Source organism: Scheffersomyces stipitis, chromosome 4 (genome assembly GCF_000209165.1).
Source record: "Scheffersomyces stipitis CBS 6054 chromosome 4, complete sequence".
Classification (NCBI taxonomy): Eukaryota; Fungi; Ascomycota; class Pichiomycetes; order Serinales; family Debaryomycetaceae; genus Scheffersomyces; species Scheffersomyces stipitis.
This window is the reverse complement of record NC_009044.1, coordinates 1,530,043-1,546,388: the sequence shown is the minus strand read 5'-3', so window position 1 is coordinate 1,546,388 and position 16,346 is coordinate 1,530,043. Positions and strand designations below refer to the sequence as shown.

The 16,346-nt window shown below is 39.9% G+C and overlaps 7 protein-coding genes across 7 annotated transcripts; 5 read left to right on the top strand and 2 right to left on the bottom strand. All coding sequences in view use genetic code 12, as the record gives it.

The window, feature by feature from the left end:
* Nucleotides 1-454: 454 nt before the first annotated feature.
* On the top strand, nt 455-3,664 carry PICST_31732 (fungal transcriptional regulatory protein; the record flags this gene model as incomplete). The annotated part of the gene is made up of 1 exon (XM_001384564.1): nt 455-3,664. The coding sequence occupies one exon, from the start codon at nt 455-457 to the stop codon at nt 3,662-3,664; it is 3,210 nt and encodes a 1,069-aa protein (XP_001384601.2).
* A 567-nt stretch (nt 3,665-4,231) lies between these two features.
* Nucleotides 4,232-4,600, top strand: PICST_44835 (predicted protein; the record flags this gene model as incomplete). Its single annotated transcript, XM_001384563.1, has 1 exon — nt 4,232-4,600. One exon carries the CDS (start codon nt 4,232-4,234, stop codon nt 4,598-4,600), a length of 369 nt encoding a protein of 122 aa, XP_001384600.1.
* Nucleotides 4,601-6,015: 1,415 nt separating this feature from the next.
* On the top strand, nt 6,016-6,726 carry PICST_59509 (predicted protein; the record flags this gene model as incomplete). The annotated part of the gene is made up of 1 exon (XM_001384562.1): nt 6,016-6,726. One exon carries the CDS (start codon nt 6,016-6,018, stop codon nt 6,724-6,726), a length of 711 nt encoding a protein of 236 aa, XP_001384599.1.
* A 683-nt stretch (nt 6,727-7,409) lies between these two features.
* PICST_77657 (predicted protein) lies at nt 7,410-8,423 on the top strand. Its single transcript, XM_001384561.1, has one exon. It carries the CDS (start codon nt 7,453-7,455, stop codon nt 8,347-8,349), a length of 897 nt encoding a protein of 298 aa, XP_001384598.2. The 5' UTR covers nt 7,410-7,452; the 3' UTR covers nt 8,350-8,423.
* A 159-nt stretch (nt 8,424-8,582) lies between these two features.
* On the bottom strand, nt 8,583-11,768 carry PICST_44719 (clathrin assembly complex AP-3 adaptin component; the record flags this gene model as incomplete). Its single annotated transcript, XM_001384213.1, has 3 exons — nt 8,583-9,401; nt 9,723-9,991; nt 10,172-11,768. Coding segments are annotated over 3 exons (2,685 nt in total), but the record flags the coding sequence as incomplete, so codon positions are not given.
* Nucleotides 11,769-12,218: 450 nt separating this feature from the next.
* Nucleotides 12,219-13,010, top strand: PICST_31727 (predicted protein; the record flags this gene model as incomplete). The annotated part of the gene is made up of 1 exon (XM_001384560.1): nt 12,219-13,010. One exon carries the CDS (start codon nt 12,219-12,221, stop codon nt 13,008-13,010), a length of 792 nt encoding a protein of 263 aa, XP_001384597.2.
* Nucleotides 13,011-13,125: 115 nt separating this feature from the next.
* On the bottom strand, nt 13,126-15,451 carry PICST_89184 (zinc metallo proteinase). The gene has a single exon (XM_001384212.1). It carries the CDS (start codon nt 15,355-15,357, stop codon nt 13,168-13,170), a length of 2,190 nt encoding a protein of 729 aa, XP_001384249.2. The 5' UTR covers nt 15,358-15,451; the 3' UTR covers nt 13,126-13,167.
* Between the last annotated feature and the right edge of the window lie 895 nt (nt 15,452-16,346).

Here is a 16,346-nt window from a genome sequence, read left to right as displayed (position 1 = left end):
CTCCTAACTAATAATTACTTACAGCTATCTCAGATAGTGACTCTCTCCCGCTTCTTGCCGAGGTACTTTCATTTCCCACAGTTTAGACGTCTAAGATTGTTCCAGAATATTTGTTTTCTGTTCTAGCTTCAGCCTAAATAATATCTGCAAAGGGTCACTAAGCTTTATTCCTTCGGACCTTATATTATTACCGCGAAAGCAGATTTCCTACTAAACGGACAATCTTAACCGTGTTACCATCGGTGGCGACACTATCATACAGTCGAACCTATTTAATTAAGCCCATTTCCATTCTCAATCTACGTTGCTGTCTCTGCTTTCCTTGCAAATTCCTGTTACCGCACCTTGATCTAGACGTCGTTTCTTTTTTTGCGATAAACTGTGTTGCGATCGGCTGCTAAATATTTTATTTTTCGGACCACATACGCCGCAACTAATCAAATTGCAACTAATCATGACAGACATTCTACCTATCTCTTGCATCTCCTGCAGAAGGAAGAAGATAAAGTGCAACAAGTTGAAACCTTGCAACCAATGCATTAAGAGATCCATACCGTGCGAATTTCCTCCTACATTTAGAAATATCAAAATCAATGAAGAAGAATTAGATTTCGCAGCCACTTCGAGCAACATGAGTAGGGCCCTAGAAAATTTTCCTCAACAGGGATTTGCAGCTCCACAAACTGGAACGATCGAACATAATCTGGATGCTACCGAAGCTAGTTTTGTCAGCCTAAGAAGTGAATTGGACTTGTTGAAAAACGAAAATTTGCAATTATTGCAGGAGAATTTACGGTTGAACCAACAGATTTCCCGAACAGGCATCCCTAATAATCCAAGTATGTTAAAATATCAACAGCCCGTGCCTATCGTTCAAGAGGGAAGGTCAGAAGACTTGCATGCTGCTCCGATCTCGATCCCACCAGATCAATCTGAGACAGATGAAAAATTCTTCTTTCCGCAATCTGACATTTACGGGATTGAGGCTCAATTTGCAAAACAACGAAGAGCATCCCAAGCAAAAGAAAATAACACAGATGGAATTTCAAAGCTACAAAATGTTTCTTCAAGCACTGGAAGTGATATTACTTCTCACCAAGCTTTGAAAAAGGCAAGGATGATGTTTGCAAATACAGACGTATTAGATAATTCTTCTACTTCTTCCGAATCGAAAATTTCAGCTCAATGGGAAAAATTAAATGACGACTCAAGTAAAGAATCAAAGGGAAACAATTTAATCCAACAAAGTTTGCTCAAGAAAAAATTACCAACTTTAATTCTTGCTTTACTAAAATATGATGATCCAGATTTTAGCTCTGATTCGGACACATTTCAAGATTTGCAGAGATGGAATTACAATGTTATAATTAGGCTAGTTGAACTATTCTTCGAAAAGAATAATTATTACGGCACATTTATTTCCCAACTGAAAGTTTTTGAATTTTTAAAGGCATACCCAAATTTAAAGGATAAGGAATGGGAGTACGATGATGATTTGGTTTTGCTTTATTTGATTTTGATACTTTCTGTTCAAAAATTGACACCCAAAGAATTCTTGGATCTTGAATTACTTCCAGCATCTTCTTCTAAAAACATCCGAAAATTCAGAAACTACTTATCTAAGAACATATTGTACAACAGTTTTGAAAAGCTTCGGCATAATTTGATTAATGAGTCTCTGCTCACTATTCAGGCTTACATATTATGTACCGAATGGTTATTTCTTGAACATAAGTTTGAAGAATGTTGGTCGATGATGTTTCATACTTGTTCAATTGCTTATTCTATCGGATTGCATGTAATTGGACAAGTGAAGAGAACTCCTTCTTTGAGTATTCCTGAGAGAATGTCCGCTGATAAAATAAATGAATCAGATGAAACAGACAATGAAGAAGACGATGACAGAAGAAAAATTTGGTTTGCTTTGAAGAATCTAACAGCTCAAATATGTTCTGTCCTAGGAAGGCCAAATCCAATATCAATTCAGGTGAATGGTCAAATTTCTGAACTTGGAAATCAAAAACTTTCGGATAAAATAAACTACACAACATTAAAAATTGGATTAAGTGAGTGTTTAAGGCTATCAAATTTGATGTTGATTGAAAACTTCATGATTGACTTCACTATTGAGGAAGTTCTACCTTTAGAAGAAAAATTTAGGGAAGAGATAGCAAAATTGGAACTGGTGCTTAATGATGATATATTGAGGACAAATAAAACACAAGGAGAGTCAGAGTGGAATAAAGTAGACCAAACCAATCTTTTAATGGATTTGATAACTCTCTACATAAACAGAGCCAAGTTACTTGAACCATTTCTTAAGAAATTTGAAGACCAAGAAAAGCACAACATTATTATTGAAAGATTTGTCAATTCCATACTTCAAAGTTTTGAATTGTTAAATTATTTTGTCGAGATTTTTTTGAACCAGTTTTTTGAAAAGAATACAATCCCTCCAAGGAAGAGATCAAGTGGTAATATACTCGCTCCAAAAGATGAGAAGATAGAGAATCAAAGTTCCCAACAAGATGTGAATTCTCTAATAAAATTTGAAAGGGTATTCCGTGTGTACTTTCCGTTTCTTACGTCCTTCATCTACCAAGGAATCATAGTGATTTTCACATTTCTTCATTGCAAATTTAAATTGTTTGTTAATAATAATCCATCTTCTTTATTAAACAACGAATTGCTCAAGCATATTGAGATTAATTTGAATACTTTGACGAACTTTGATAGCAGGATCTCAACCAGATTGAACTGTATTTCTAAACTTTGGTCTGCCAACATCAGATATTTGATTGATCGAGTTCTAATTTACATCAAAATGATTTACGAAAGACAAGAGGACAAGTTTCTGCAGTTATCAGAAAAGAAGAGAAGAAGGGTGCTGCAAAATAATCTACTTTCAGGGGACCAAGATACAAATCTTAAAGTATTTGATTTCAATACTGGGAGACAAAGTGAGCAACCATTAGAAAATACGGAGAATCCTTTGGAAAGTCCAGAGCTTGAATATTTGTATGGATTCCAATTCAACGATCCTTTTTGGTTAACAAATCCAGAGAATTTGCCCTATTACCTTAGTTCTCCAAGTGATGACGATAAATACAACAACAAGCTTACTCCTACAAAGAGATCACAACCATCCACAGACTCAGCTATATCTTATGGCGTTGGGTCTATGACAGTTGAACCATCGTTAGCCAAGCCAATCTCCAGTCAGATGCCGGTCCCAATACATGGAGATGGTATGTATAGCGCACCTAATCTTTCTACTCAGCAGCAAAACTATGGAAACCTCTGGCCGAATAGTAGTGCCCCTCTGATTTCACAGAATGTCATTCAAATTCTGCAATCACAAGGACAATCTTTCACAGTTGGTTTCAACCAACAACTCTCGTTGTTGTTCAATCAGCCTACATTTGGTAGTCATAATTCGGTATACAGTGGCTCTACAGCTGGGCATATTCCTTCCCAACAAGTCTCAGGTCAAAACCCCCAAGTACAACTTGCTCATCAACAAGTTATCCACCCACCAATTGCCGATCCCCAGATTCAGGAATACAGAATTCAGGATCAGCACCAAGAACCAGTCCAGTCCAGAAATCCATTCCGGAACACTCTGCGAAACATGGGCTCCTCTGGATCCGACGATTCTAGTTGAAAACGGAGAACAGTGTTCATGGTTCTCTTTCATTTGCGATATTCTTTGTATTATACACTCGTTATTTGCTTTATTTACTCGGTTTTTATGTTTATTGTCCATCGTTTGGTGATACTGATTATCACATTCAATTCCAACTTAAGACTTTAATTTAATAATATTCTCGAAATTTATTTACTGCTAGTGTAGTTTATTGGTACCATAGTTAAGCCGGAGCCTACTGTATATACTGAGAAAATCTGGGTTCACACCCCATTTATTCAAGAATTCTTTTTAAGACGTATAAGTACTCTATGTGGCCCAAACTCTTATAATACTATACAATGAAACTGCTTCATGATAATACCATTTTTCTGAAACGAATCACTGTTGGGCCATCAAAAAAATTAAAAGATATACCAATCTACTGCCACACCTATCACTGTACACCAAATTCGGGACTCACGTGACACGGACTCCAACACACCGCCAGAAAATTTTGGCATATCCATTAGTGCCGATCTCAAATCTTTTCTTATATTACCCCGATAGTGACTGGATATTATCGCCTTTGAAGCACCAATCAACATGTCCGCCAAACAAGCTACCGAGTCTGGGTTCAAGAAGTTCAAAGACTTCTTGTTCTCCAAGCAGTCGTTGAGATACGTTTGCACCACCCATTTCTGGGGCCCAGTTTCCAACTTTGGTATCCCTGTTGCGGCCATTTTGGACTTGAAAAAAGACCCAGACTTGATTTCTGGTCCTATGACCGGTTCGTTGATCTTATACTCTTTGGTTTTCATGAAGTATTCAGTTGCCGTTATACCTAAAAACTATTTGTTGTTTGGATGCCACTTTGTCAACGAAGTAGCTCAAATAGGTCAAGGTTTCAGATGGGCAAGACACCACTATTCGGCAGAGAAGAAGGCCGTTGAAGCCCCAGAAGCTTCCACGTAAATCGAGAAGGTATCCAGCCGGAAAATGGATGCCTAAGACTGGAGTTAATGATGTAATGAACTTCTCCTTGGTAGTAGCAGCTGTTTCAGTCTGATTTCTGTTTCAAATTTGTTTTTCACTGTATCAATGTTTTCGCTGATTCAGTCTATTATCTTTGTTACAGCTTTTTAGCGGTTTGAGTCGGTTAGACAACTCTGGCAATCTGACTATGCTGTAATCAGTTTGACGGTGTTTCTGTTCTGCCACACCTTCACTTCAACATTAGAACTCAAAGTTATCACTAGCTACCATCTTGTAACAGTACAACGGAGATATATTCCAACCACTTTCGTGGCACTTTTAACAATGAATAAATCGATCTCATTGATTTGTTTCTATATCACATTTCTATATATATACTTAGAGTCCATTTCATAAACAGCTTAAACTAGACCGTTAAGGTAGTTCGAGTCTCTCTCGCCGATATGCATTCCCAATTGGGCAAGCCGAACCTTCCTGACATCCATCGCGGTTTCAGAAATTCATGGTAGCGCGAATCGGACTTAGTTGCGAATATTCCGAGCCAATCGTCGAAGTATATGGTACCGAAACTTGACTGGGTATCAAGGTTGTAGTCTTCGAATTGATCTGAAAATGAGTCCTCCAGTATCCAGATCGTTCTTTGGACAGATTTTGGACCAATTAATATTTTACTCTTCTTATTCATTTCCTCTTCTCATCTGTCATGAAAAACAATTCAAGTTGAGAATGAAGCATTGACTCTCTTCAGCTTAATGCTCTTCAGACAAGATTGCATTTTTTTGGCATACGGGGGCATATTGGGGTTGCTACCTTTTCCAACTTCCATTATCGAAAGATTGTTACCCTTTGACGGAGATCAAAGGATACTCTGGAGGAATTTGTAGTCCAGAGGTTCGCCGTGACAATGAACAGTGTACAACACCACTTGTATTTTATCAAATATCTACTATCAAGATAAATTTCTTTACTTACTTTTCACTTGCTATAGAAAGTATGGATTTGATTTTTATCACCATTCTGCTTCCAGTTATGGATGCGAAAACGTGGAACCATGCATAAGAAGGAGAATTCCTCTGGATGACAAACCAAACCAGTTAATCTCCGCCACTTGTACAGATTGCGGAGGAAGTCTTTCTCATGTACTGGGAACTTCTTCCACCATCTGTATGTTTGCTTATGGACTATCTCCGCCTCTACAGTTTGAACCGGATAAACAGCGTGGTTCCTAACATTCTTACTAATAGTTAATGCGCCAGAAGGACTTAAGTAGCCGAACTGCATACATATGCAACCAATAATCTGGGGTACCACAGTATATAAGGGTCGTATGTTCTCGACGAAGTTGGTGAATAATCCCAATATCGGAAGCCAATTGGTACAGAAAAACCTTCAAAATGCCCAGAGCCATAATTGCTATAACCTCCTACAGCGCTCCTTTTTTTCCAGATGGAAAGACGACTGGGTTGTTCTTAGTTGAAGCATTAGAGCCTTACAGAATTTTCAAGGAAGCTGGTTTTGACGTTGATTTCGCTTCTGAGACTGGAACTTTTGGTATCGATGACAACTCAACCCAACCAGACTTCTTGAACGGTCAGGACTTGGAAGACTACAATAACAAGAGCTCTGATGTTTCCATTGCTTTGGCCAACATCAAGAAGGCATCTGACATTACCACTCCTGAAGAATATGACATCTTCTATGCTTCTGCTGGTCATGGATGCCTTTTTGACTACCCAAAGGCTGACAACTTGCACAGAATTGCTGCTACTATCTACGCCAAGGGAGGTGTTGTTGCTGCTGTGTGTCATGGACCGGCTATCTTCGACAATTTGAACGATTTGACTACTGGAAAGCCAATTATTCAAGGCAAGACCATCACTGGATTCACTGATGTTGGTGAAACCATCTTGCAAGTGGACCAAATCATGAAGGACTTGAAATTGGAAACCATAAGAGAAACAGCTGAAAAGCTTGGGGCCATCTACAAGGAGCCAGAGGGTCCATTTGTTGATTTCTCTCTTATCGATGGAAAGGTTGTCACTGGAGTCAACCCACAATCAGCCAAGTCCACTGCCGAAAATGCTATCAAAGCATTGAAGGCATAGATTCAAGGTGGAAAGACATTTTACGTTCTACCGCTTGGAGTTACCTACAAAGCTTATTTAAGATAAATATACGTGAAATATACGTGAAGAAATGTTGGACATTAGTGCAAGTGTGATGTAAGTAAGACTACTAGAATTGTACCTCGGCACATAACTGAAACTACAATCGTAGTCATGAACAGAGCGAACGGCCACTGTCTTGTCTTTGCTGGAGGTTCATTTAAGCGAATACAGCATCCTCAAATAGGAAATGGAACAATTTTGGGTGCAATTTTTGCCAGAAATGGTCAAGGGATGTCGAAGAGCGGAGAGAGAATAGTTCAAAACACAACGAAATCGACACTTTCCGATGCAAAGAACAAGATGCGACCACACATGACGTTTCTAATACGATGCCAGCTTTCTACACTTCTTCGAATTGGTACACCGCTTTTTCATCCATATTTCATTTGTTGATCTCCACATTCCAAACGCTTCACCCAATACTCTCTTAGAGTACCCAAAACTTTTTTCGCGCATGCATACAAGCAGGTGTGCGCACATGTGCGTCCATAGTTAAGATTCTGCTAACCCCATAGTAAATACGGCTCATACTTAAATCCCATAGTTAAGCCCTAGACTCTTACAGGCCATCAGAACTTTTCACATAGTTAATTTTTCTGAAATTGCACTGTCTTCTTCTACCAACAGTTCCACGACAAAAGCAGAAGTCTTCTGTTGACAAACATGCCGCTGCCCCTCGCCAAGACCCAAAACACGTTCTGGGGTAAAGTCAAGTTCTACCTCAAGTCGGTGGTGTTTGGACTGTTAATCGTAGGATGTGCCTTGTATGGAGTCATTGCATCGATTCTCTTGAGAATCGTGAACAAGATCGAGTACTCCCAGTTTACCGTAGCTAAGGCATTTTACAGCTCGCTTTCGGTGGCGTTGGGCTTGAAGATCAACGTCAAGAACGAAAAATACTTGAGTTCGAACCCGGCAATCTACATCTCCAACCACCAATCAGCCTTGGACATCTACGTTTTGGGTAAAATCTTTCAACCGGGCTATTTTGTCACGGGGAAGAAGTCGTTGAAGTACGTGCCCTTTTTGGGTTGGTTTATGGCACTTTCAGGTACCTTCTTCTTAGACAGAAGCAAGAGTGACAAAGCCAGAAAGGTGTTGGACTCGGCTTTGACTTCATTGAAGAAACAGGACAGAGCTCTTTTCATCTTTCCGGAAGGTACTAGATCAGGCACCGAGGAATTAGAGTTCTTGCCTTTTAAAAAGGGTGCCTTCCATCTTGCCAAACAGGCGGGTATCCCCATTGTGCCTATCGTGGTCAGTAACACCTCTACTATCTTCAACTCCAAACGTAAATTTTTCAATGGGGGAGAAATCAATATCGAAATCTTGCCTCCAGTTTCGACCGAGAACTTGGTAACCAATGAGGATGTCACCAAATTGTCATTGAAGGTCAGAGAAGACATGTTGGCTGCTTACCAAAGAGTTGGCTACTCCATTGCTAGTGGAACAAAACTCAACGAGGATGTCGTTTCTCCTATTGCCACTTCGGACGACCACCATACTGATACAGAAACCGAGATCATAACCGAAAACACACCCTTGGTATCCAAGGGCTAAACTTAACTACATAGTATTTACAACCCATGTTTATACGATTAATTAGATGCTAAACATGTTACTGCTATACTACGAACCTATTCTATAATCATAGCTTTGCCCTTCTTCTTTTTGGGTTTTTTTACAGTAATCACATTCGTATTCGAGGCAATCGAAACAGCTGCACCAGGAGAAGACTCCTTGAGCGATTCCTTTGGAATATCCACGACTGGTTGTTGGATAATCTTCTCGTCTTTGATTTTTTCAACGTTAGAAGCGGAACTCTTCTTTTTCTTTTTCTTTTTCTCCTTTTTTTCCTTCTTCTCCTTGTCTTTCAACGAAGACAGGGCCAATTTCTTTCTTAACTCGTCCAAATCAATGTTGTACTCGTAGTCCTTGTCCAAACCAGAGACCGACTCTGACATGGCCGAAGAAGTAAGATCGAAATTATCCAAATTCGACGAATCAATCATAAAGTTACTCTTCTTTTTTTTGGACTTGGCTTTAACAGCAGTGGCTTCTTCATCTTCTTCTTCATCTGGACCACCTTCTATTGTCTCTTCCGACAAGATGACCACTTTATCCTTCTTCATCTTCAACGGTTTCTTCTTTCTCTCCTTGACAGGAGCAACTCCTGAATTAATCGAACCCTTCTCACTGAAGTTTTCTGGGCTTGGGGTCTTGTCTTCATCGACCAAGAGAACTCTCCTGTTAATAGACTTCTTCTTAGAAGACTTCTTGGATCCAAGATAGTATGGATCATCTCTCAATTTCTCCAATCTCTCCTGTTTCTTCTTCAAGTCATCGTCACTGCCTCTGTTAGACAAACTGATCAAAGATGCTTCTTCAGCATGTAAATCAACTTCGTCTTCAATGAATAAATCATATTCATCATTGACAAAACTGTCAACGTCATCAGCAGACACATCAAATGGAATGGTGTAGATTGGCTCGTCAAGATTCAAATCTTCTGGAATAGGAATCTTTTTCTGTGAGTTCTTTGCAATTGGGTTCAAAGGATAACTCTTGAAAAATGATGGAAGAATATGTGTTAGCAACATTGGCAAACTATTCTCTTTCAGAGGTTCTGTAAGGAAGTCATCTGTTTCAGGAAATGGACTATGTTCAACGCCATCAAACCCACCATTGACTTCGTTATTAGGATATTCCACGTTTTCGTCTTTACCATTTTCTTCACTCTCATCTCCATCTTCATCGTTATCCTCTTCAGATGAAGAGCTCAAGTTTTCGTATTCATTGTCTCTGACTGGCTTAATGCTGTTGTCTGTATCGTCATTTTCACTTTCCTCTTCTTCCGAAGATTCTTCGTCATAAACTTCATCGTCTTCATCTTCACCTTCTTCAGATCTCGGTAAGTTTCTGTAATACTCAACCTCGTCCTTTTCCAATTTCTGGATAGCCGAAATATCTTCATGTGTCATTGCTTCTAATGAAAGCTTCAAGAATTCCAACCACGACAAAGCTCTCTCCTGAACTTCATAGTTCCTATGGTTCTCCCAGTTTCCAAGGAAGTTGATCAACTTGTATAAATAATGGGCCAATTGATTAAATTGCTCCCGCTTGAATTTCCCTTGAACTGAATAGTGCACCAAATAATCGGTCACAATGCCATTGTACAACTTAACAATTGCCTGGATAAACACTACTTGGACATTAGAATCAGATAAGGTAATCAACTTGGATGAAATTGGAAAATGGGTATTTACAGATAAACCAAGTACCTTGTCTATATCGTGGTTTACCAACGCGTTGAAAATCTGGATCTTCTTGCCAAGGTCCAAAACAGAAGATTCCTCAATATCATCCTCGTCTTCAACGTCACTTTCTTCTTCGGATGGAGATCTCAACTCGTCTATATACTCTCCCATAATCCAGTAGAAGTCCCTAAGCAATGAAGGACACACGTCCAAGATTCTTACATCCTGAACAGCTTCCACAATCACTTTGTTGAGAATTGTGGGTCTAATAGAAGGCACCTTGGTGGCTAACTCTTTGAATTCTTTACCGATTTCTGCAGCTATGACGTTTGCTGTTGCTGGAGAGATCGTGCTAGCATTGGAAGAAGAAGGAAGCGGAAGTAAAGTCAAATTGATGATATCCTTCAATACTGCCACATACCATTTGAAGTTGGGCACATTCGCATACTTGTCGTTCGATGTTATTGACAAGATTTTCAAAGTGACTTCCTGCTTTAAAGCCTCTGGAATAGCGTTCGTATCACTTGGAATCAACTGCAACAACAAGACCTTTACTACTTCGGCTATATTATCTTCTTGAACCAAGTAATGGCAGATTTCCAATGCTTTTCTCTTTATGATAAGATCTGGATCCGTGAGACAGTCCATTATGATAGTTGAAACACCATCAACTTTGTGCATAAACACGGGGAATATCTTCAAGATGCTAATTAATGCAATTAAGCCCACGAATTTTAGGTTGGAGTCCTTTGTCTTGAAGAACTCCATAATTTGTTTAATGCAGATTTTTGCCGTTTCCTTATCCTTTGAAGAGTCTGCACTCAACATGTTGCCGTTAACGATACAGTTGATACACTCGTAGATCAAGGACGATGCTTGGGTTCTGAGGATCAAGTCCAAGATCGTCGGAAGAATCTTCTTCTTCATACGAGGTTCTACACGCGACAAACTCTGGAACAACTTCAATATTCTGATGATTAACCAGTTATTCTTGGTGTCCTCCAAGATGGAGAAGAATTTGGGCAAACTTGTCATGAATATATGCGGGTTTTTCTTGGAAATTTCACAGATTACATTGACAGTAGCACTAACCACGGAAATGTCTGCGTCGTCCAACATGGCGATAACGCGATTAAAATTAACTCGCAAACTTTCAGGATATTGTAAGAAGATCTTGTACATGGCCAAGATAGCCTTTTTACGAATATACGGTTTCGAATGGCTCAATTTCATCAACACGTCGTCGTTGATGTCTCTCGCCAAATTGGGAGTAACAATGGTAGCAATGCCACTAAGTGCCAAACCTATCTCGGTGTGATTATGCGAGTTCAAGTCCTTTTTGAACTGATTGGTAGCAAGGATTAACAAGTCCTGTTCGTTTTTGAACAGCTGGATCGCAGCCAAATATCCGATTCTCTTCTGCTGGAACTTGCCTGAAGACATCACTTCCAAGATCTGGAAGTTGCACCAAGCCATATCAAAGCCATACATCTCCAAATATGCCAACTTCAACACTGCCGTAGCCTTTGTCTCCAAATCCGTCGTTGAAAGCTCGGTTTTGCACTCCTGGATCACGACATCTAGAAAGTTCAGTAAAGACTCTGGAGACTCCTTGGATTGATGTCTAATCCCTTTGATCAAGTCGGAGAGCGACTTCTCAAACAGAATACCGAAGGGCTTCAACCGCGCCAAGACCTCGGAGTTCTGCAATTGGAACGACATTTGAGGAGAGAAACAATTCAGGAATATAGAGTATAAAACAGAAGTCTGTATAGATATACTGAATACATGGCTAGTAGAGAAATTTGGAGAAAGTCACGTGAGTTTGGCACTTCTCGAGAATCTGGCATATTGTTAGGAAGAGAGAGGACTGGTGACATACTTGGTAATTATAACTATTATTGAAATTGTGATCAAGTTAAAGTAGAGCTAGACCATTTAAAGCTATTCCTCCATAAAGTTCACTGGTAGCGATACTCGTATGTCAGTGTAGATTTTGTCTATGTGAATTTGTTGGCTGATTTAGTAATTCGCATTTTCGCAACTGTTTGTGCATTTGGTTTTATTCCTGATTCTTAACAGTGAGAACATCTCTTCACAGAATAAAGTAACTCTGAATTACAAATCATAAAGTGTGCTAGCTGAAACAACTACTTATCCATATATATTGCTATGATTGGACGAGCGGACCCCTCAGATCGAGTTCCGCATGTAGATAGACAAGACACGACGAATGATGTTGAAATAAGCTCTCCAGTAACTAGCAAGGATCAAGATGTTACCGAGGTAGAGAACCATACAAATGGGACTCACGGAAGTGTAAATGGAAACACAATCCCAAACAATTATGAAAGTTCAATTGATGAATCAAAAAGAAATGGCAATACAATTGAAAATACAAATACAGCCGCTAATCGCAATGGAGCCACTAATGATAACGACTCAGAGGTTCTGTCCGATGACGAGTACCTTGTCAGCGATGATGATGAACTCAACGCCTTTCTCGCTTCAGACTCGATCCACTATCCTAATAGTTTATCCGAACATGCCGCATATTTATCCAATACTTTATCCCATGCTCTTGATTCACTTGAACTAGACAAATCTCTCGTGCTACAGGCTCAAATCAGTGGAAAGCTCAACAACCAGAACCAGATGTTGGTGGAAAAGAATGCTGAACTTGGAGCACGATTAAAACGCTTAAGGCAATTGTATAATGATAATTTTGTAGTCAGACAGGATCTGGCTTTGAAGGTCAAGCTCAGTAAAGTCGACCAGATGAAGAACGATCTCGCAGCTATTGAACAGAGAATTGCGAGATTGAAAATGGGCGAGAACAAAAGCTCTTATTTACCCTTTCTCAGATCTACTCATCATACCCAGATAGGAGTAGCGAAAAAATACCCTATAGAGTACAACCAGGCCAAGACGAAAGTGCTAGAAAGACAAATAGAGGATCTATGAAGTGTAGATCATGAACAAAAATCTCTGCAATATATACATTGTATGAAATGGCTCTATTCAAGGCATCTCTTTTTATGGTAATATGTCAACGACGTTGTCTTTGTCTACAGTGCATAGCAGCTATCTTTTATTTGTATAATGACTGTAACGAATTTTACTAGATCTCATTTGTGTAGATGATACCAATGCCATCCATCCATCTGCCCACATATCCATACATTCCTACAATTGTGAACTGGGAATCAGGTGCTTCTAGTGATGAGAAATGGCCACCAGTAGCATTTCCGTACATCTGGGAAACCCTTCCAGAGCTAGTAACAAACTGGATGGCATCGATCCAGGCACCGTTACGGAAGTTGAATTTTGTAATTGTTTCACCAGCATTCAACGTGAAGTCAGAGTAATTTCCTGTTTCTTTGCCGATGAATGCAACATTCTCTTGTCTTCCACTTGGAGCTCTTGGAGATGCTGTACTTACCACAGAGTTTTTGATACGAGAAAGATAATTTCTGGCAGGAACAGGAGGTGGCGCTTCGGCCAGTGTAGTGGTTCCAGATCCACTGGTATAAAAGATCTTGACTCCATCCAAGGCACTGCCATGGAAGACACGAACCTTGTAGATAGATCTGATATCAAAACCCACGAAGGTGGGTGCACTGTTAGCTCTTCCTAGTTGCGTACTCTTATAGCCTTTGAGAACACCTCTGTTCAAGCCAAAGTCACTCTTTATAACATTCTTGCCTTCTTCACTACAACGTTGCTTGAGGTTCTTGATGGTGATTTCGCCTCCTACAGAAAGAACTCTAACGTCGAAGTCTTCTTTGGCATCTTTGCTGTTTCGTTTGAATTCCTCATAGACAGGGGTGTAGTCCAAAACAACCTCGTACTGAAAACCAGGACCACCGTAAGCCTGGGGAAACCATGCCTTGTGGTACCGAGCTAAGTCCTTGGTAATGAACTCTACCATGTAGATACCAGCATTAGACTTAATAACGGCTCCTTTGTTGGGAATAAAGTACTCGCTTAAACCTGACTTCTGTTGGTCCTTATCGTTTGGTGTCTTGGTGGTCTCGTAAGACTTGTCAAACTTATCTACAGGTATACTAAAAGAGTCATGGTGAAGAAACCGGATTATATCCAAACGATTCCAATGACAAACCTTTGGCCATGTACCGTTTGCTGCTACAGATGCTCCGCTGGTCTTTCGTCTTAGACACTCAACTTCCCTGGTCATGAATGAACGATTCCACCATACGTAGTCACGCAACATGACTCCATCAACTTGGTGAGGACATCCAAACAGATGGCCAATCTCGTGCATAAACGCACCCATGGTAATGTTCATACATTCCCAGCTAGTTCCACATTCGTTACAATCATTAGCTACTTCATTGGTGGATAGATGGGTACCATCCAAGAAGCTTGGAGTTACCTGGGGAAAATTTAAGGGCCAGGAGTGTAAGCCATGGGAGCCAAAGATGGCCAATTTAACTTCTCCTGTGCCCCCACCAAGTGCTGCATGTGTGAGAATCAAGTTGTTACGCTTGTCCCAAGTTGAATCCAAGTACATAACCGCACACTGGACCGCCGTGTTGGAGTTCCTATTGTATATATCAGGTGTGTTCTTGATCAACTCAATAGCATGGCTGAACAAGCCCCCACTATCAGAAGCATTGGGATTCTGCTGAGCAAGATTAGGGTCTCGCAATTGCGCTACTGTTTTGGGTGAACGTAACACATGGACTTTGACTTCCTGATGTCCTTTTGGCGACTGCACGTTGTAGCCAAAGATCCCCTGGAAAGTCTGCGATTCTTCTACGAACTGAAACGAACGGTTGCTGAGGCCCATAGTTCTCATTTCGTCTTGAGTATAGGCTTGCATCAAGCGACCGGCCACTTTCAACTTCTTGATCGCGGTCTCGAGGTTGCCCACTTCCCCTCGTTGCAAACGATAGTGGGGCATATCGAAACTGCCATCAGAGTCTTTTCCCACAACCACACACAAATGAACCGGCTTGTTTTGTGGTAGCGGATAGAATAGGAGCAGCAAAGTTCCCTTATCCACAATTCGAGGTTGATTCCCGTGGTATTCTACAAAGCCAAAGTTGTTGATCCGGCCGTTTTCAGCAACTTCTACAGAAAACTTGTTCTCTTCATTGGGCAGAACATGTACTATAGCCTTAAAATGGCCCGAATTCACCTCAAAAGTTTGAGGAGGAAATACAGCGTTATCGTTGTTGGTGAACGTAATCGTTCCCAGTCTAAGCGACGTAGATGTGACTCCACTCACGATAACCGTGGGGGAAGAAACGATTTCTCCGTCATGGTAATCGAAGGAAATGGTCATATCGAATCAGACAACAAGAAATGAACAGAAAGGAACCAACAGAAAAACTGGCAAGAATTCCGCTCTGGTATATCAAAACTAGGGACAAAATGAACTGAAAAATCGAGAAATAAAAGCCAATTGAGTGGAATCATGACGATAAGAAAAGAACCAGTTTTCAACAAGGCCAAGTCATCAGGAAGGGTAGGCACATGGGTCACATGACCTAAACCGCTTTTGTGGGGACGGTAGATGCATAGAAGCTGGAACTGTTCTGAAACAGAAGAGATGGCTGTGCCATGCCATATTACTAACCAGGATTCTATGGTATGAGAGGTATAGAATACTGGAATAAAGTACAATATTTAAGAAATACAGAAATAATGAAATACTTTTATATTATTCTCATCTACTTCCCTTTTGTAGTAACGTACATCTCCATACATTAAGTTACGCTATATGCTCACGAAGAAGGTACGGTTTGGTTTTGCATTCGAGGTTACATATCCAGCAAGTTACATGCTACTTTTATTAACAAATAGAGTATTGCCTCCTTTCTCTTTAGAACTAACACTCAGTTTGAGCTTGGATTATCTATTTCCAAGCAGCTTTCGTATACAATAGGCTGCGAAAATTGTGTATGGGAGTTTCAAGGAATGGGCAGATTACCGGAATGTAAACAAAGATACTTACTACAGGACCACGACATGTTACAGAGACTCGGCTACTTGAACAATCTAAATATGAGAAATTTCAGATTTTGATTCATATTGGAATTTAAGCTGAATAGCTGATTTTTCGAAATCTTCAATATTGGTTGCGAAAAAAATAGAAATACAAGAAACCAAGGAGACAAAATTGTGACGAATTTATTGCAAATATTTGTAAAAATTTTCAATTACCACTCATTCTCTTATAACTAGGATGAGATGTGTAATCCAAAATAGAAGTACATTAAATAAATCTTTTATTAGTGAACTCATTGGATACATTAAAAGTAGATCTATTAA